The sequence below is a fragment of the Gymnoscopelus braueri genome (genome assembly GCF_963280865.1).
Source record: "Gymnoscopelus braueri genome assembly, chromosome: 2".
Lineage (NCBI taxonomy): Eukaryota > Metazoa > Chordata > Actinopteri > Myctophiformes > Myctophidae > Gymnoscopelus > Gymnoscopelus braueri.
In genome coordinates, this window is record NC_137604.1 from 10,585,212 (window position 1) to 10,606,756 (window position 21,545).

Genomic DNA, 21,545 nt, shown 5'->3' on the forward strand with positions numbered 1-21,545 from the left:
TTTTATAAACATAATGTAGTCCTTTCAGGATTATGGAGAATACAATTCTGAACGCAGTCAATAGTTTAGCTCACAATGTAAACATGATGTACAGTTCATCATTGAAGCACAGTAGTTACAGACTTACCATCTCTAACATTAAGATGCACTTGTAAATGGCTATCCGCCAAAACCGATCTCTCCAGTCCACATATGTATGTTCCAGAGTCTGACTTCTTGAGTTTAGTGATGGATACAAATAAGTCTTTTCCAGAGTTTGTCAAACTTATTCTGTTGTTTACGGTAGTTTTTCCATATTCTGCCTTGGTCTTGTCTTCATCTGTGTGGCATGGATTTTTACAAATGTACTTTGTATTTCTCTCAACATCGGTGTGATGCCAGACATCCCAGTCTGAGCAGGTGAAATTCACTTCACCCCCAACATGACCAGTTACGATGAAAGGTGTTGTCTCCACAATACCCCACACTACAGTACAAGAAATAAGCAAGGAAACAGCTCATCAGTATGACACACAACTTATTAATTGACAACATGAATTTTTTAAGAAGGTTTTAACATACTCTACACAACAGTGCACAGACCAAGGATGAGACAGCGACATTGAGAGCATCATACAGACTCAGAGACAGAGACAACCACACAGGCAGAGAGAGACATGAAAACAAGCAGAGGTCACTCACCAGAAAGCAAACAGTAAATGTAGACATTTCTCATGATGACAACGAGCTGCAGATGACTTGCCCAGTTCTGGAAGGAGAGGATTTGTGCCTTCCTCATGCTTTGAATAAAGGTCTAAATATCACTAAATCATTAAACTCCACCCTCTTCCTCTGACCTTCAATTACATGGTCACGTTCACACATACACACTACATTTACGGTTACCTTCATGTCTCTGTCGTATCATAACTGACTCTTTATACTCAGACAGGAAGATTGTGAAACCTTAGAAAGTTCAGTTTCACTTCCAGTTGAATACAGAGGCCTACTATTATAAAATTATGCTGGCAAAATAATTATACAAAATGATGTTCCTCACTGACTGATATAGTAGTGTATGTATTTTTAGATCTGTTAATTGCTGGATCCTGTGTTCTGAACACATTGAATGATGAACTTCAGAAAACATTAAAGTGATACTAAATAGGCTGGTAGCCTGTCTGAGGTTGTGCTGCAAAATAGAGCTCGTACCAACTGTCTATATTTCACTGCAAAACCACAGCCGGTTATGGTTTTGAAGAGTGACTCAGTTGGAAATTATGTTTCCTCTTTCTGTTGAGATGCAACGACTTTATCAAACATACAGTATCACTGATGTGTAATTGAACTAGTGTTTGTGTCTCAAACTTTGCTATTATGTGTTTGTTTAGTTTTACATTTTACTGCAATTAAAATCTGATGTTGACAACCACATGAAGTTTAATATTTGTTAACACTTTATATGAATTGGTATGACCCTATAGGATCATACTGTATGTAGTCATAGGTGTAGTTTGTGTGCATAATATTATCTGAGTACATTTAGGAGTAAAGGACAGATTTTTTTGTTATAGAGCAGGGGTTCACTTTTTTATACCACAACCCCATATTATGAGGGATCTGTTTTGGCGAAGCGGTCCGAACGCTGATAAATAGCTTCCAAATGCAGACAGTTATCATGGGTTAAATGCATAACTGTCTAAGTGTAATGAAGACATTCACCAGAAACAGACTTTAGGACCAGTCAGAGTTTGATTTCACCTTCATTTAATCAGGACGTCAACTTGAGACAAACAATGCCAAACATTTCAAGAGTTTCACTCAGTGTTAACCACAGTCAACCAAACTCAACCCAAAGACATCCCACAACTAACTTTAATAGTAGACAGAGATCTGACTGTAATTGTAAACTACGGCAGAAAAACAAGTATGAATGTATTGTTTGATTTGAGTTCCTCAAATTATCCATTAAAGAGAAATACTAAACATAACGTGTAAAGAAAGTCAGACATGTATGTTGTCCGACAGTCTTAAAGGTGCCGTAATAGATACTAAATGACTATAAAAGGATAAAACAAAAAAGTCCTGGGGACTTGTTTCCATTATGGTCCTATGTATTAAATTCATCAACATAGCATAATACATGTCATCAACAAAACGAAAATTACATTATACGTACAAAAGAGATGGACAATTAAATTTGCCTCCCTTGTGGTCTCCTGATAGCTGTTTTTGTCAGGCCAAATTATTCTACTGTATATGACAAGTTGGACTTATGTTGCAGTGAGAACATACAGGCAAACAGTGGATTAAAGCAATTCTGACTACAGTGTACCTCCAAACAGTCAAGGCCTCAGGAGCCAACAGCAAGACAGCTGTAGCTAATACTATTAATAATGTGTGTGATTTAGTGGTGTCAATGTGATCATGCTAATTGACAATAGTCACTATTATTTACAGTACTTGTAATACTTGTTTCTGATGATGGATTTGAGAAATGGGAATTTTACTGATGATACTTTTCTTTGAGATTGCTAGGTAGCTGTACCAATGAATAAAAATCATCATCAGGAATCCCTTTGACTGGTTGGGACATTTGAGTAGTGAAATCTGAAGGATCCTGGTGGGTGTAATCGTTAACATTAGCATAGATGCTGGAGGTTGAGTCGGCATTGTTGGTCTTGTTGACGGTCGTGTAGACAGGAGACATGGTGAGACAGGCGGCCCCTGTTGATTGGTCATCACCTCTTGTTTCTTCATTCGTATGTGTCTAGACAATAGGAGGAAGGACTATGTCATAGACAAATAAAAGCCTTAAAAATGTAAAAGAAAGACTGAGATAAACAATCATTCAGCATATATTTTCTGCTGTGAGAAATCGTCGATTTTCTCACGTTAGTAGAGAAAGAGCAGATTATTTTTACTGATATATTGTTCTTCTAATGTGTGAGGGAGCTGTGTTTTTATTTATGTTTTTATTTTACTTTTTCACTTTTTAAATGTTTTTTTTTTGCACGCGCAAAACATACTGAGAGATATTTATATATATAAATATAAATATGTAAACATATTATACATACATACATAATTATGCATTTACATATAAATATTCATCTCGAGTGTATTTAATAAATATCTCGCGTTCATTCCTTGGCAACCGGGCTGCCGTAGGACACAAAAAGGACACTAGTGCGCATGCTCATAACTCTATGGTTTGTCAAAAACGACTCAATAATTCTGAATCCGGCAGACTTCCGGGTGCTTCAATACGCCACTGAGCACATTCACTGAAATGATAGCTGGGGGTGGGGCAATCCGCCCTCTAATTATATTATACCTCTATGGTCTTAGATGGTTAAAATGGAGTTTGAAGTTGAAAGGGCTCATATAGGAGGGGGGCATGTCTGATAAAATGAATATAGAATATCTAAATATTGAATCAAGCAACTTGAAAACTGGGTCTGGGTTGCACACAAAAGCCAGTTGTAGATTAGGTCAAAATGACCCCAGTGTGTTTTAAAGGGAAATACCCCTTTAACCTTCATTTAATCAGGAAGTCACCTTGAGATTAGTCTCACTCTCAAGACATACGTGACTATCTGTGCTTCGGAACCTCTGAAAATGAGTAGCACATACAGTGGATGTCATTTCTCCACTTCTGTTTCATCTGTGCAGTACGTCACAATCATAACTTCTACTGTTAACCAAATTCGTCAAAACCTACCTAGCTATAGCTGCTAAAAGAAATAAAAATTTAAAACAGTATTTAAAAAACATATTGTAAAATACATTTTCGTGAACACTGTGTCATGATTGATCGAATAACCTCCTGGTCTGAAGAGCAGATGACAGCTAATAAAGTATTCAATCAATCAATCAATCAATCGAACCAAGACAGAACAGCATCAAGTACAAACACAATGAAGACAAAACAACATAAAACAATGTAGGCCTACGGTGAAAGCAACACAACACACATGTTACACCAGAACAAAGAGCAATCATAATAAAACTCAAACATAACACTCACCTCACCAGCATCTTCAGTGAGATTCCCAGCACTGAAGACGTTTACTAGAAAATAGAGAGAAAAAGTAGTAGTCTGGGTTACAGGAAGGGCTATACTCATATGTGTGCGTGCGTGTGTGCATGTGTGTGTGTGTGTGTGTGTGTGTGTGTGTGTGTGTGTGTGTGTGTGTGTGTGCTACGTACTCACCTTCAGTTTTTTTGTCACGTTTTATGTAGAACATCAGCACTGCCATCACTGTCACTGCTAACGCTACAGCCAAGCTGATCAGCAAACCTGGAAGTGATGGACACATCGTTAGACCGCATGACACGCATACTTACATACTACTGTATGACAAACCAACAGACATCCTCCTTACAAAAGCTTTGCATCGCTTTGTGGCTCACATTTGATACATTAATATTTGATACTGTTATGACCCTAAAGTCATATGTGTAGTTCCTTGTTTGTGGTCTACACTGTGCATGTCTAATTTAGTTTTGGGTTAACATGTGTACAGCCTTGGTACTGTAATACCAAGGCTGTACACCTTTTTTTCTCCTTTTTTTATTTTACTCCCCAATGTAATCGTTATGCCAATTAATTCCTCCCCACACACATTTCTGTGTTGTCACTGCTGTCGTATCCTACTGACTCACCTGCCAGTGAGGAGCCTCCACCAGGAGGACGTAGAGCCTTCGTCCTACTCCTCCCGCCCAACACTCCCCGCTGACAGGTGCCGCCCCAGCCCGTAGGAATACGTGCAATGACCGATATCACCCTCCCCGCACGGCTTCCCTCCCCCGAACACGAGCCAATTGTGTTAGTTTAGATGCTCGACACTGTGGTGGTGGGCAGGGACTTTACCACTGTGCCTTCTATATTCTATATTCTATATTCAGGGGCCCACCCTGAGGTAACACACCTACATGTCTAACTTTGATAATAAATCGCTGCCTTTTGGATTTTAAACTGGCTGTGTTTGGGGACTGGAAAGGAGGGAGTCCATATTTGCATGTTGTACCTGGTGACCCCTATAGTGGGGTAGCTTAGCAAGATTACCGATACAAAGCGGATAAAAGCGCCACATTTCTTATGAGGCTTCTTTGGAACCTACTGATGGATTCTAGGTACCAAACTGTATTTAGAAAATTATCCGTTTTCAAAATAATGTCGGGGGTTCGCACAGGCTTTCCGAACTATTCGGAGAGCCAGGACATCTGGGGGTAAACGAGTTCTGCGGAAAAAGTTATGAGACCTCCCAAAACCTCCCTTTCCAAAAGAAAAGAAAGAAAAGTTCGGATGTCAGAAGGAGCATGTCATTTGGCCTTCAGGGACAGTTTCCACAGCCAGGCCATTATGCTGCTCAACAGACACTAAGCCCTGCAGCATGACTGTACATATTCACCCATTTACTGTACCTGTATCTGCTGCACTTTCTCTTCAGTTTTTAAATGCATTATACATACAGTACATAATATGCATCTACATTCTACAGTTTGTGCAATTGATAACATTTTGCACAATAGTCTTATGAACACTGTATATTTCACCACTTGTATTTGATTACATAAATATCTCAGTACAATTCTTGGTTCTTATGCTGTTATATTACTGTTATATTTTATGCATATTTTGTTAGCTTTTTTCATTTAACTATTTAACTGCATTCTTTATTACCATGGTGTAAAATAAATGTTTGAAGTTGAACATACCATGAGGCAGAGTCAAGACTGGAACTAAGTTATGCTGTCAATGCTTTTTTTTTTTGTGCTTTATAACCATTTTGTATCCCCAATTTAATCATCATACCAATTGATTCCTCCCACACACATTTCTGTGTTGTCACTGCCGTTGTATTCTGACTCAGCTACCAGTGAGGAGCACGTAGAGCCTTCCAACACTCGCTGTTGACAGGGGCCGCCCCCAGCCCGCAGGAGTATGTGCAGTGACAATTATCACCCTCCCTGCCCGGCCCCTCTCCCCCGAACCAGGGCCAATTGTGTTCGTATAGACGGAAGCACCATTGTGGATTCGAACCCACAACCTCCGCGGTGGTGGGAAGACACATGAAACTATCATGATCGTAATCATCTTCACCCATCATCAACCACAGACAGTTTCCGCTTTACTACACGTCCATGGCCTGATCCTAGCAGGTGACACTTGGAACAGTGCAACACTTGACATTACTCTCTAAATAAAACCCATCAATCTCTAAGAGATTGAAAACATGGATACAACACTGGCTCTTTATTCCGATGAATTGGTCCAATGGCGCACATTATTACTAAGCCTAACCTTAACTTCACACTAACCTAACATTTTTAGGACGATTGGGGTTTCAGAATAATGGGAACAATAGGCAGGCGCTCATATAGGACCTGCAGTAGAATTTGTAATCTTCATTATGAACACCATCTATATTTAAAGGGCACATTTATATCTGAGGGCACAATGGCAGGGTCTCAAGCCCACCCTTGGGTTCTACAGTATCTAAACACATGCCTGCCGATTGGTGTAGTAGTTTGATAAAATAGCTGCAGACAGACACACAACACAACATACACAACATAAACTCCACCCTGCGTTCGGCCTGGTGGAGGTAATTGATCAAACAGAAAAAAGGGGGAAAAAGACAATAAATAACTCAGATGGCATACCAGTCCCAAACGAGGAGGAGGAGGAGGAAGAGGATTCATGAATCAGTGTTGTTGTGGATACGATGGAGATCATTGTAGAAACATCAGGATGTTGAAATGTAGACGTGGTAGTGGTCATCTTAACTGTTGTAATGGTAGTCGTCATCTTAACTGTTGTAACAGGAGCTGGAAGCATGTTTGAGCAGAAGAGGATTATATTTGATCAAGTCATGTATTTATGTTTAATGGTTTCTAGTACAGTATATTCTTTTATAACAATAATGTAGTCCTTTCAGGATTATGGAGAATACATTTCTGAACGCAGTCAATAGTTTAACTCACATTGTAAACATGATGTACAGTTCATCATTGAAGCACAGTAGTTACAGACTTACCATCTTTAACATTAAGATGCACTTGTAAATGTTTATGTGCCAAAACCGATCTCTCCAGTCCACATATGTATGTTCCAGAGTCTGACTTCTTGAGTTTAGTGATGGATACAATTAAGTCTTTTCCGGAGTTTGTCAAACTTATTCTGTTGTTTACGGTAGTTTTTCCATATTCTGCCTTGGTCTTGTCTTCATCTGTGTAACATGGATTTTTACAAACGTACTTTGTATTCCTTTCAACATCGGTGTGAATCCAGACATCCCAGTCTGAGCAGGTGAAATTCACATCACCCCCAACATGACCAGTTATGCTGAGAGGTGTTGTCTCCATAATACTCCACACTACAGTACAAGAGATAAACAAGGAAACAGCTCATCAGTATGACACACAGCTTATTAATTGACAACATGATGTGAGGTGTGAATTTTTGCAGAAGGTTTTAACAGGCTCTACACAACAGTGGACAGACACAGGATGAGACAAGAGACATTGAGAGCATCATACAGACACTCAGAGACAGAGACAACCACACAGGCAGAGAGACACATGAAAACAAGCAGAGGTCACTCACCAGAAAGCAAACAGTAAATGTAGACATTTCTCATGATGACAACGAGCTGCAGGTGACTTATCCAGTTCTGGAAGGAGAGGATTTGTGCCTTCCTCATGCTATGTATGAGGTCTAAAAGTCTAAATGTCTTCACATCATTAAACTCCACCCTCTTCCTCTGACCTTTAATGCCAACATGCAAACATGCTCACGTTCACACAGACACACTCATTCGTGGTTAGCTTCACTTCATGTCTCAGTCATAACATAACTCTCAGATGCACAGACTCTTAAGAGTCACGCTCTAGGAAGATTGTGCACCCTCATTTGAATAGAGTGAGGCCTGCATTTATAAAATAATCGCTGGCAAAAAATGTACACAAATTATGTTCCTCACTGACTGATAGTAGTGTCTGTATTTTTAGATCTGTTAATTACTGGATCCTGTGTTTGGAACACATTGAATTATGAACTTCAGATAACATCAACGTGCTGCTAAATAGGCTGGTAGCCTGTCTTTGTGTTGAGCTTGTACCAACTGTCGTCTGTTCAAAACCACAACAACCAGTTATGGTTTTGAAGAGTGGCCTTATTGAAAATGACATTTCCTCTTTCTGTTGAGATGCAACACCTTTATCAAAGCTATCACTGGTGTGTACTATAAGTGTACCTTCACTATGATTTAATGCACTTTAAAAATGTCCCGTAATAATAATCAGTTAAAATGGTTACATAATACGGTTGTACATTAACATCGATTAGCAGAAGAACTAAAGATTGTATTTTCCATTAACGTTCATGCAATTTTATACATTTTCAAATGTTAATGCACACTTTTATTTTTTTCCATTAGTGTCCATGTATATGTGTGTATGCATACCGTGGATGTTTGCTAGCATCCGTGTGTGTGTGTGTGTGTGTGTGTGTGTGTGTGTGTGTGTGTGTGTGTGTGTGTGTGTGTGTGTGTGTGTGTGTGTGTGTGTGTGATGTTTGGTATAGCAGTGTTGTTGACTGGTTCTGTTGCAGTCGATGTCCTCACAGGAATATTCTGGAACTTTAGAGTGAGAGAATACAGAACATTTGAGGGATTCTGTTGTTCAGTGCTGGAAAGGATCATCAAAATGCTGCTTAAATGCTGGTTGGGATTAGGGTAACAAGCATCTCACTTTATATGGGTCTGGAAAGCATTATGTATATGCCCCCACCTGGAGGACGTAGCGCCTACATTATACTCATCCCGTTCAACACCCCCTGCTGACAGGTGCTGCCCCATGCACAGAGTACATGTTGTGATAAAGATCACAACATCTGACCCCCGACCGACTTACCTCCACCGGAAACAAGCCAATTGTGTTCGTATCGATGCTCGGCCAAGCCGGACGCACGTGGTGGATTCAAACCCCTAGACTGTGGGTGGTGGGCAGCAGGCACTTTACCCCTGGCCCTGCACCCACCAAGTGCCCCTGCACAGCGTTTGTAACCATTCCAACACTTTTGGCTTTTCGATTGGCTCTAGTTTTCAAAAGTGAAACCACTGTTAGGACAAATGGTTTTCCAATGGCTGTCATCACAGAACTGTGATGTCATTCTAATTGCGCGCACACATGGGCCACCGCCTACCCAGCGCTCGAGTTCAGAGTCACCACAAAGTTGACACCACAAGCAAGCTGAAGCACTGAAGTTGTGTTCCAGGACATGCGTGCAACCCCTGTTACCGAAAAGTAGAAGAGAGAAGCGTGTCACCTAACACTGAGGGAATGACACGTCACTTAGCCACTGCTAACACTAAAGTTATGTCCTCTATGTTTTCTTAATCTAAATTGTCCAATGTATTCAGCCTTGACTGAATGTGTCACTCCAATCAGCACAATACTGTTACTATTAGAATGAGATATTTTAAACTTTTTGACGAGGAACTTCAGAAAACATTAAAAGTCCTACTAAATAGGCTGGTAGCCACTACCCCATTGTTTTCCTATGAAGGCGAAGGCCTACTGCTGCAGTGCGCAGAAGGAAACAGCTTCATATCTGTGACATCTTGTGGGTGCAAAGTTTGGTTTAGAATTCAGGACATCATGAACGTCACGCCCAGAAAGTGTTAACATGCTAGGTTCCGTTGACAGGCTTTTTAACAGGTTATGGCTCTTGCACCATCAACAGCAATGCATGCAGGGCCCAGAGTGCCATCTCATTGATTGATTGAATACTTTATTAGCAGTTTGCAAACAAAAAAGCACAGGAAAGTACAGCTCAATACAAGGTCAGCTAAGAGGATTTTAAACCCAAGAAAGCCTATGGCTTGTTTCCATTGGGGTCCTTTGTACTGTATTCATATAGACATACATTTTTGGAATTTATATTGCCATTTGTGGCATGATGACTGATTTAATAAAAGTTATTTGATCTTTTATTACTTTTCTTACTGGGCATTATGTTGGATTGAAATAAAAAAAAAAGTCCTTGCAGACTTGTTTCCGTTGGGGTCCTTGGTTTACTAAATTGGTATACTAAATTACTAAACAAAATGCAAAAACTGTACATATCAATGATTTGATACATGGGTGAATGGAAAATATGAACCATGTGAATGATAAATGTAAATAAACAGAAACCAGGAGCACATGTGGGAGCGAACAGCTAAATAGTTTCTCCCAGCCACCCAGGTGGAACTCCTCCCACTAATGACCTCCACTCTGCTGCCACTTCCTGAAAGGGGAGGAGAGCACAACCAATAGGATGCATCAGTATGAGCAGGGGGAGGGGCACCACACAACCAACACAACAATCAATTAATAAGTGATTATAAGGTCATACTCTCATGGGTGATGAGGTTCTGTAGATGTTGTTATGACACCATAGACTTGATTCTGATCCATAGTGGCTGGTTGGAGGCTCTCATAGATGGAGTCTGGAACAGTGGTCTGACATATAAAGGGGCGGGGAAGAGAAAGTTTCATTCGTCTTTGGTACATTTGCAAATATCCGGAATGTTTCCGCTGCATTTAACCCATCCTAACTGTCAGCAGTGAGAAGCTAGTGTCCAGGGAACAGTTAGGAGTTCCCAAAGACTGAGTGAGATTTGACCAAGAAAAAGCAGCATCGAGCATAAACACATTTCAGACAATTAAACTACATTAAAAAGCAATATAGCTACACAGTGAAAACAACACAACCAGCTGAACAGCATTATAGTTTTGTTATTAAAATGTTATTATAGTTTTGATTAGCTTTAGTTAGCCTATATTATGTTTTTCAGATTGGTGGTTAATTTTAGGAATTGACTAGTTTTAGTTTAGTTCTTATTTAGTTTTAGTCTTTGTTTTAGTATTTCAGGTATTAATAGGAATGTCTTGATTTATGAAAAAAGTTGGACTAAACTGCCATAATACTCACCTCTCCATCATCGTCAGTAGGTTTCCTGACACTGAGGATGGACACTGGAAAATATATGCAACACATGATCATCGAACTGTCATTTTGTTTCTGTGTGATTCCACAGGGAATCCCTGTAGCTTATGGGCTAATCTGCTACATTTGTGCATGCATGGGAGAGACAGACAGACAGACACAGAGAGAGAGAGAGAGAGAGAGAGAGAGAGAGAGAGAGAGAGAGATTCACCTTGTTGTGTTTGTTTTATGACACCATAGACTTGATTCTGATCTATAGTGGCTGGTTGGAGGCTCTGATAGATGGAGTCTGGACCTGTGGTCTGACATATATAAGGGAGGAGAAGAGAAAGTTTCATTGGTCAAGATTATTTGCAGTTTGCACACACCCAGAATTTGTCCTTTGCATTTATCCCATCCTAACTACAGTATCAGCAGTGGGAAGCTATTGATCACAGTTAGGGGTTCAGTGTCTTGGACGTGATGCTAGGAGGAGCTGGGATCAAACCAGGAACCACTCTGCTTCCTGAGGCACTGACACAAATGAGCTTTTCAGTGTAGAACACCATGGACAAACAGGTTAACCCTCGTAGGGTCCTCGGGTCCTTTTGACCCGGTTTAACATTTTCAACATGAATTAAACGTATGTAAACATTTTTTGTTCTCTATGAAACTTCTTCTATTTGCCTTATTTACTGTACTAAACATGTGATATGAAAATGAAAATTTTCATTTTCATTTTCATGAAAATGTTCACACAGGGCCTTCGGGTCAAAGTGACCCGAAGGCCCTGTGTGTGACTAAAACACGAAGACCCTACGAGGGTTAAACAAATGAGTGTGCAAGTTGTCCTGAGAGGGTTTTTACTATAGTATCATTTTAGTTGTATCACTAGCAGTAGTAGCGACAGTAAAAGGCAGAATGGTCGCTAACTAACCGACTGTTAAGGTAACAAGGGAGTTTGTTGTCATCTTTGTGGAATGGGAAATGACAGCAGATTGTCTGCTGAGGGACAGTGATATGGAGCTGGGAAGCAGAGGAGATGGGAGGGATGGAGGGATGATGGACGTGAAACCTGTTAACAAAAGGATGTTAAAACAGAGAACATTAAAGGTTTAATGACATTCACTTTTACACCACATTCAAAGTCTTTGTCCTGGTCCTTCAAAAGTGTACAAAAAGTTTTAAGTGAAAATTCCATTCCAGTGATCCATAGCAGGTGTTTTTCTCTCACATTTCTAAAGCCTTTTCAACTGCAATGAAAAAATAAATCTTTGCCTGCGGGTGTCGCTGGTGAGGGATTTTGCCTGTCAATCATCGCCTCTGCTCCACCCCCCCAAAGGAAAGGATAGGGGAGGGGAGGGGCGAGGAGGAGAGTGGGCGGGATTAATCGACTGTGACCTCACTGTCGAAGGGCCAAGCTCAGATTACTTTTCAGCCTAATTATTCAGAAAAAAATCCACTGAATGTTCTAAGTTCAGGTTTTTTGGGTGTAATTGAGGTCATAAAACCCCAAATAAAACATTGAAAATAAAAAAAAGTGAAAATGAATGTCATGATACCTTTAAGGACAACATGGAGTGTGGATGCAAGCACAGGCTCACTAGGGTGATCGGAGGACAGTCACTGATGAGACTGAGATACTGAAGTTTGACATAGTGAACCACACTGACTGATGAACTAGACTGTGTGCATATTTGCTTCTCATAATTTGGTTTCCAGGCGTTGTCTTCAGGTGTGGTCTTTCCTGAATATTATTTGTATCCAGTTGCATTCATAGTAGTGTAATTCTTAACACAATTATAACAAAGACAACCACCAGAAACAGACTGGTTTAGGTCAGAGTTTGATTTCACCTCGATTTAATTAGGATTTCACCTTTAGATTTAAAGGGATAGTTCACCCATAAAAAACGTTTAGTCATCCCATGAAGACTTGAATTCATGGTTATTTATTAGTTTTTGTCGCATTCCTAAGCCAATAATTTGATGACCAGCGGACCGGTAGGCAGCGGTTCCAGTAGGAGACACAAAGGAGAGTCTGTGTCTCCTACTCAAAAAAATCACTGTGAATTCAAGTCTCCATGAGGTGACGAATTGATAGAGAAAAGGTCATTTTTGGGGGGAACTATCTCTTTAACATGTCAACCATTTTCAAAACGCTTTTGCATGTCCTACTGCTCTCCTAAAGCTAAAAGTTAAAAAAGTACTGGAGTAACGCTAGTGGCATCATTCTCTTTTTATACACCAGAGCAAAGAACAATGATGAATTATCAGAACATTGTCATAATACTCACTACTCACCTCTCCATCATCTCCAGTGGGGTTCCTGGCACTGAGGATGACCACTGGAAAAAAATGCAAAACATGCTCTCTCTCTCTCTCTCTCTCTCTCTCTCTCTCTCTCTCTCTCTCTCTCTCTCTCTCTCTCTCTCTCTCTCTCTCTCTCTCTCTCTCTCTCTCTCTCTCTCTCTCTCTCTCTCTCAAAAACATTTTAAGTTTGTCAACATCTTAAAAAAGATAGAAAAAATAGCAAATAGCAGAGTGAGACTCACCTTGTGGTTTTCTGATCCTCTTTATGTAGAACATCAGCACTGCCACCACTGTCACTGCTAACACAACAGCCAAACTGACCAGCAAACCTGGAAGTGATGAACACATTGTTAGACTGCATGACATGCATACTTACATACTACTGTATGACAAACCAAAAGACATCCTCCTTGCAAAAGCTTGCACATTTGATATTCATATTTGATACTGTTATGACCCTAGGTGTAGTTCCTTGTGTGCGGTCTTCCCTGTGCATGTGCATGTGCATGTGCACGTGTGTGTGTGTGTGTGTGTGTGCGCGCGCGTGTGTGTGTGTGTGTGTGTGTGTGTGTGTGTGTGTGTGTGTGAGAGAGAGTGATTGAGTAGTGATAAGTGGCTTATTGACTACCAGCTGGTGTGACTGAGTGGTGTCTGAATGTAAGTGGTTGGCTACTAGGTGGACCCTGCTGGTGATTGGCTCCTGTGACCAGGCTGTGGTCTATAAAGCTGGCTGTCTCCAGTTTCACAGACATCTTCTTCTGCCCTAACCACACCAATTCTCTGTCGCAGTGTATGTCAGCGTTTTAGATTTGGGTTAACATGCAGCCCTTGGTACTGAAATGGTGGGCGGCCTTTGTTACTAGTCTGACCATGTTTTTATCTCGTTATACTAGGTAAGATATTGTCCCTATTTTTATGTTGTACCTGGTGACCCCTAGGTCGAGTCTAAGGCTGCAACAATAAATCAATTAACCGATTAAAAATCGATAACTAAATTAGTTGCCAACGAATTTGATAATCGATTTTAATCGGCAACGAATCGCCGTTTTCTTTCTTACCAACCGCCGGTTATTTTTCCAGTTTAATACTGTGTTGTAAAGCACTAGCCGTTGCTAAGAATATGGAATGAACCTTCTCACCTCCCTTACAATCTGATGCATGCGCAATAATGACCGCGAAGCAAAATGAAAACAACAATGGGGGCCCCTGTGCAATTTACCGAGAGCGTTTCACCCACAACGTCGTAAAGAAAAGGATTACTGTGCTCTGCACTTGCTTTGCATGGGAGTAAGTCCACAATGTAATGCGGGAGCATTTCAAGAGCAGGCTTGTTGCATTGTGCAATAGATCGTTAGCTTGTAGCTCGCTAGCTCTCAGACCGGAAGCGTAAACGTGATTGCGTGATGAAAGGATACAGTAGATCCGAGCACTGAGGAGCATAAAGCTCCTCACCGCACCGACGTCGGTAAATAAACACCCATTAAACTAGTGTAGGGTCTGGGTCTGCAAGGTAACAGGATAGGTGGGCACTATGGACATCTGTGCACCTCGATGTAAAATTGGCTATTTTGTCCAAAATGAGAATGCGTGTATAATTACTAAGCCTAACCTTAGCTTCACACTAACCTAACATGTTTAGTACTATTGGGGTTTCAGAATAATGGGAACAATAGGCAGGCGTTCATATAGGACCTGCGGTGGAATTTGAAGTGTAATCTTCATAATGAACACCATCTTCAAGGGCATATTTATATCTGAGGGCACAATTAAGGGCAGGGTCTCAACCCCACCCTTGGGTCCTATCTGAACAACACATGCCTGCTGATTGGTGAAGTAGTTTGATAAAATAGCTGCAGACAGACACACAACACAATATACACAACATAAACTCCACCCTGCGTTCGGCCTGGTGGAGGTAATTGATCAAACAGAAAAAAAGGGGGGAAAAGACAATAAAAACTCAGATAGCGTACCAGTCGATCCCCAACGAAGAGGAGGAGGAAGAGGATTCATGAAGCATGGTTGTTGTGGATACGATGGAGATCATTGTAGAAACATCATGTGGAAATGTAGACGTGGTAGTGGTCATCTTAACTGTTGTAATGGGAGTCGTCATCTTAACTGTTGTAACAGGAGCTGGAAGAATGTTTGAGAAGAAGAGGAATATATTTGATCAAGTCATGTATTTATGTTTAATGATTTCTAAAATATTGTTTTATAACAATAATGTAGTCCTTTCAGGATTATGGAGAATAACATTCTGAACGTGGTCAATAGTTTAACTAACAATGTAAACATGATGTACAGTTCATCATTGAAGCACAGTAGTTACAGACTTACCGTCTTTAACATTAAGATGCACTTGTAAATGTTTATGAATCAAAACCGATCTCTCCAGTCCACATATGTATGTTCCAGAGTCTGACTTATTGAGTTTAGTGATGGATACAAATAAGTCTATTCCGGAGTTTGTCAAACTTATTCTGTTGTTTACGGTAGTTTTTCCATATTCTGCCTTGGTCTTGTCTTCATCTTTGTAGCATTGATTTTTACAAACGTACTTTCTATTCCTCTCAACATCGGTGTGATACCAGACATCCCAGTCTGAGCAGGTGAAATTCACTTCACCCCCAACATGACCAGTTATGCTGAGAGGTGTTGTCTCCACAATACTCCACGCTACAGTACAAGAGATAAGCAAGGAAAAAGCTCATCACTATGACACACAACTTATTAACTGACAACATGATGTGAGGAGTGAGACCGGGACATTAAGACAGACACACAGAGACAGAGCCAACCACACAGGCAGAGACACACATGAAAACAAGCAGAGGTCAGGTCACTCACCAGAAAGCAAACAGTAAATGAAGACATTTCTCATGATGACAACGAGTTGCAGGTGACTTGTCCAGTTCTGGAAGGAGAGTGCTTTGAATAAAGGTCTAAATGTTTTTACATCATTAAACTCCACCCTCTTCCTCTGACTTTCAATGCAAACATGGTCAAGTTCACGCACGCACGCACGCACGCACGCACGCACGCACGCACGCACGCACGCACGCACACACAATAACACACACACACACAATAACACACACACACACACACACACACACGCACACACGCACACACACTCATTTGTGGTTAGCTTCATTTCATGTCTCTGTCACAACACACTCTAAGATTCACAGACAGTTTAGAATCACACTCTAGGAAGTTTCACTTTCATTTGCAGTGAGGGCCTACTTTTACTAAAGGACCACTGGCACAACAATTTGAATAAATGAATACAAATAATGTTATAATGTTCCTCACTGACTGATAGTCGTGTATGTATCTTTGGATCTGTTAATTACTGGACTCTGTGTTTGGAGCACACAATGATGAACTTAAGATAACATTAAAGTGCTATAAAATAGGCTGGTAGCCTGTCTTTGTGTTGAGCTTCTGAGCATCACAAAACCACAACAACCGGTTATGGTTTTGAAGAGTGGCCTTGATGGAAATGACATTTCCTCCTTCTGTTGAGATGCAACAACTTTATCAAACCTATGACTGGTGTGTACTATATAAGTGTTTGTACCTTCACTATGATTAATGCACTTTAAAAATGTAATAATAATCAGTTACAATTGTTACATAATGCTGTACATTAAACCCATTTACTGCCAATCACGTAGATCTACGCGAAGTGAAAAAAAAAAAAGAAAAGAAAAACCCAAAGACCAAGGAGATATGATTAGTTGAAGATCTAGACTCCTATCCACTTCCTTGTTAACTTAAAACTTAAAAATGCTGTATTTCGGCTCCTGAGTACTTTTTTTTTTCCAATTAAAAACTCTGGCACTGGCTAAAAAAATATGAAAATACCTCTGGCAGTTAATGGGTTAACAGCGATTGGCAGGAGAACTAAATAATGTAATTTCCATTAATGTTCATGCAATTTTATACATTTAGTAAATGTGTCTGTGTTAATGCACACTTTTCAATTAGTGACACTGTTACTCTTAGAATAAGATATTTTAAACTTATTGACTGATGAACTTCAGAAAACATTAAAGTGCTACTAAATAGGCTGGTAGCCACTACCCCTTTGCTTCTCTGAAGGGAAAGGTCTACTGCTGCTGTGCGCAGTAGGAAACAGACGCATTTCTGAGACATCCTGTGGGTACGAAGTCTGGTTTAGAATTCATGACATCCTGAACGTCACGCCCAGAAAACCCAGTTAACATGCTAGGTTCCGTTGACAGGCTTTTTAACAGGTTATGGCTCTTGCATCATCGATAGCAATGCAACACAGTTTGCCCATGCAGGGCCCAGGGTGCCATCTCATCAATACATTTTTGTGTTATAAAATATAATATAAATAAATATATATATATATATATATATATATATATATATATATATATATATATATATATATATATATATATATATATATATATATATATATATATATATATATAAGTTTTATATAATTTGTTAAGTTCTTCACATGCTAAAGGCATAAGCTGTAACTGGCATAGTCATGTGTGTGGCTACTAAATCAACCAGATGGCAAATAGATGATTCCAGCTAAGTGGCAGAATATACATGTTTATTTTGTAAGTGATATTAAGACATTCTTTAGACTACCTCTCAGCATTGGTAACGTGTCCCACATTTTATTTGTTGGGATCTGGTCACCATACTTGGGATTAGATAGCATACTGTTGTGGACGAGGTTATGTTAAATCCAAAAGCAGTGACAGTGAAGACAAACCTGCTAATGTGAATCTATAGGAGGGAGAACACACAAAACATTGTCTGTCAAAAGAAAACTGTTTATTAATCAAACTTATTAAAATAAAATAGGACCTACATCATCGGCCCTAGCCAATCACAGATTGGAGATCGATGGAGCTGAACTTTTTCAACAACAAAGACAACATTTTACGTAACTGATCCCCTTTCCAAAACCCACAGAAAAGATTACGTTATTATAAAAATCAAGTCATTATAACACAATAACGTGGTTTCTTTGGGATGTACATGACACGGAAATTGCAGGAATAATAATGCGATTCACAACGCTAAGTAATGGAGCACAGGCATTACCCAGAGTGGCTGCAAATAGGGTAAGTGCAATAGTATTAGCTTAGTATTAGCCATATTCAACTAAGTGAGGTGATTATAAGGTCATACTCTCATGGGGGATGTGGTACTGTAGATGGTGTTATGACTCCATAGACTTGATTCTGATCCATAGTGGCCGGTTGGAGGCTCTGATAGATGGAGTCTGGACCTGTGGCCTAACATATAAAGGGGAGGGGAAGAGAAAGTTTCATTGGTCTTTGGTACATTTGCAAATATCCGGAATGTTTCCTCTGTCAGCAGTGAGAAGCTAGTGTCCAGGGAACAGTTAGGAGTTCCCAAAGACTGAGTGAGATTTGACCAAGAAAAAGCAGCATCAAGCATTAACACATTTCAGACAATTAAACTACATTAAAAAGCAATATAGCCACACAGTGAAAACAACACAACAGCTGAACAGCATTATAGTTTTGTTATTAAAATGTTATTATAGTTTTGATTAGCTTTAGTAGCCTATATTATGTTTTTCAGATTGGTGGTTGATTTCAGTTTAGTTTTAGTTCATTTTGTAAGTAGGCTACATAAGTAGTTTTATTTTTAGGAATTGACTAGTTTTAGTTTAGTTCTTATTTAGTTTTAGTCTTTGTTTTAGTATTTCAGGTATTAATAGGAATGTCTTGATTTATGAACAAAGTTGGACTAAATAATGCATGATTTATGATAGAATCATATTAAAACTGCCATAACACTCACCTCTCCATCATCGTCAGTAGGGTTCCTGACACTGAGGATGGACACTGGAAAATATATGCAACACATGATCATCTAACTGATAAATGTCATTTTGTTTCTGTGTGACACAGGGAATCCCTGTAGCATTTGGGCTAATCTGTTACATTTGTGCATGTGTGCGTGTGTGATAGAGAGAGAGAGAGAGAGAGAGAGAGAGAGAGAGAGAGAGAGAGAGAGAGAGAGAGAGAGAGAGAGAGAGAGAGAGAGAGAGAGAGAGAGATCACCTTGTTGTGTTTCTGTTATGACACCATAGACTTCATTCTGATCCATAGTGGCTGGTTGGAGGCTCTGATAGATGGAGTCTGGACCTGTGGTCTGACAGATATAGGGGAGGAGAAGGAGAAGGTTTCATTGGTCAAGAACATTGCAGTTTGCACACACCCATAATTTGTCCTTTGCACTTAACCCATTCTAACTATAAGCATATTACAGTTAGGGGTTCAGTGTCTTGGACGTGATGCCAGGAGGAGCGGGAATCAAACCAGGAACCACTCTGCTTCCTGAGCCACTGCCACTTATGTGCTTTTCAGTGTAGGACACCATGGACTAACAGGTTAAACAAATGAGTGTGCAAGTTGTCCTGAGAGGGTTTTACTAGTATCATTTTAGTTGTATCACTTGCAGTAGTAGCAACAGTAAAAGGCAGAATGGTTGCTAAACCGACTGTTAAGTAACAAGGGGGTTTGTTTTCATCTTTGTGGAAGAGGAAATGTCAGCAGATTGTCCGCTGAGGAACCAGCGATAGGGAGCTGGGAAGCAGAGGAAATGGAAGGGATGATGGATGTGAAACCTGTGAACAAAAGGATGTTAAAACAGAGAACATTGAGGACAACATGGAGTGTGGATGCAGGCACAGAGGCTCACTAGGGTGATCAGAGGACAGTCACTGATGAGACTGAGATACTGAAGTTTGACATAGTGAACCACGCTGTCTGTGTATATTAGCTTCTCACAATTGGTTTCCAGGCATTGTCTTACAGGTGTGGTCTTTCCTCCTGAACAGTATTTGTTTAATTCATAGCAGTATACAATTAAAAAAGTAGTGGCATTCATTCCTTTATTTATACACCAGAGCAAAGAACAATGATGCATCATCAGAAAACTAATGCTCACCTCTCCATCATCTCCAGTGGGGTTCCTGACACTGAGGATGACCACTGGAAAAAATGCAAAACATGATTAACTCATATATACTTTACCTCATCTTTCCCTTTTTTCTTTTTCTGCTCTGTAAATATAGCTATTTGTATTTGTCGGTGACATGTATCAATGTGTTAATTTTCTATGCTCCGTTGATGAATTTAATACATAGGACCACAATGGAATCCCCAGGACTTTTATGTGTTTTTTTTTCTTTTAGCCTGTGTTGTACTTCTGTGCATTTACATTGCGTTTACATTATTGACTAATAAAGTATTCAATCAATCATGTTATAAGAGAGCTACTATACAATCTCACCACGTGTTGTGATGTGTTGCGAGCTTTTAGATGTACTATTTCTGAATATTTTCCCCCCACCTATAATGACCACGAAATAGGGACATCTGTGTGTGTGTGTGTGTGTGTGTGTGTGTGTGTGTGTGTGTGTGTGTGTGTGTGTGTGTGTGTGTGTGTGTGTGTGAGTGTGAGAGAGAGAGAGTGAGACTCACATTGTGGTTTCCTGATCCTCTTTATGTAGAACATCAGCACTGCCACCACTGTCACTGCTAACGCTACAGCCAAACTGACCAGCAAACCTAGAAGTGATGAACACATTGTTAGACCGCATGACATGCATACTTACATACTACTGTATGACAAACCAACAGACAGCCTCCTTACAAAAGCATCACTTTGTGGCTCAGAGCTGTGGTGTTCATATTAAAATTTGATACATTCATATCTGACACTGTTATGAACCTAGGTGTAGTTCATTGTATGAGTGGTCTTCCCTGTGCATGTGTTAGAGTCAGGACATCTGGGGGTGCACGAGTTCTGAGAAAAAAAAGTTCTGAGACCGCCCATCAGAAGTTCGGAATGTCATTGGCCTTTAGGGACAGTTTCCACAGCCAGGCCATCAGGCTGCTGAACAGACACTGAGTCCTACAGCATGGCTGTACATATTCACCCACATACTGTACATATACATACTATACATACATACATTATGCTCCTACATTCTACAGTATGTGTCATTGAAAATATTGTGCACAACAGTCTTGTGAACACTGTATATTTGACCACTTGTATTTGATTACATACATATCTCAGTACAATGATTGGGCCTTATACTGTTATATTACTGTTATATTTTATTTAAAAAAATATATATATTTTTGTTTCTTTAACAATGTAAATGCAGTTGTAGGAAGTTTGTCCTTTTCTTAATTAGTTCGTCCTACTCCTCTGTCCAGTGACAATTA

The 21,545-nt window shown here is 39.9% G+C and overlaps 2 protein-coding genes across 4 annotated transcripts in view; both read right to left on the reverse strand.

The window, feature by feature from the left end:
* Nucleotides 1-7,691, reverse strand: part of LOC308094048 (uncharacterized protein) — a gene marked incomplete at both ends in the record, with an annotated part of 11,814 nt that extends 4,123 nt beyond the window's left edge. Inside the window, 3 exons of the mRNA XM_080440496.1 lie at nt 6,652-6,816; nt 7,026-7,364; nt 7,595-7,691. Coding sequence (XP_080296622.1) covers nt 6,652-6,816; nt 7,026-7,364; nt 7,595-7,691 — 601 coding nt within the window. The remainder of the gene's footprint in view (nt 1-6,651; nt 6,817-7,025; nt 7,365-7,594) is intronic.
* A 2,533-nt stretch (nt 7,692-10,224) lies between these two features.
* LOC308099016 (uncharacterized protein) overlaps nt 10,225-21,545 on the reverse strand; it is a 97,964-nt gene continuing 86,643 nt past the window's right edge. Inside the window, exons 2-9 of one of the 3 annotated variants that reach the window (XM_080447534.1) lie at nt 20,793-20,879; nt 20,257-20,300; nt 19,368-19,458; nt 13,264-13,307; nt 11,193-11,283; nt 10,967-11,010; nt 10,388-10,494; nt 10,225-10,279 (exon numbers count right to left, since the gene is read on the reverse strand). In XM_080447534.1, coding sequence (XP_080303660.1) covers nt 10,390-10,494; nt 10,967-11,010; nt 11,193-11,283; nt 13,264-13,307; nt 19,368-19,458; nt 20,257-20,300; nt 20,793-20,879 — 506 coding nt within the window. In that variant the 3' untranslated portion in view covers nt 10,225-10,279; nt 10,388-10,389. Of the gene's footprint in view, nt 10,280-10,387; nt 10,495-10,966; nt 11,011-11,192; nt 11,284-13,263; nt 13,308-18,306; nt 18,570-19,104; nt 19,149-19,367; nt 19,459-20,256; nt 20,301-20,792; nt 20,880-21,545 lie in introns of those variants that run through there. The other 2 variants (XM_080447535.1, XM_080447536.1) reach the window with 2 other exon arrangements.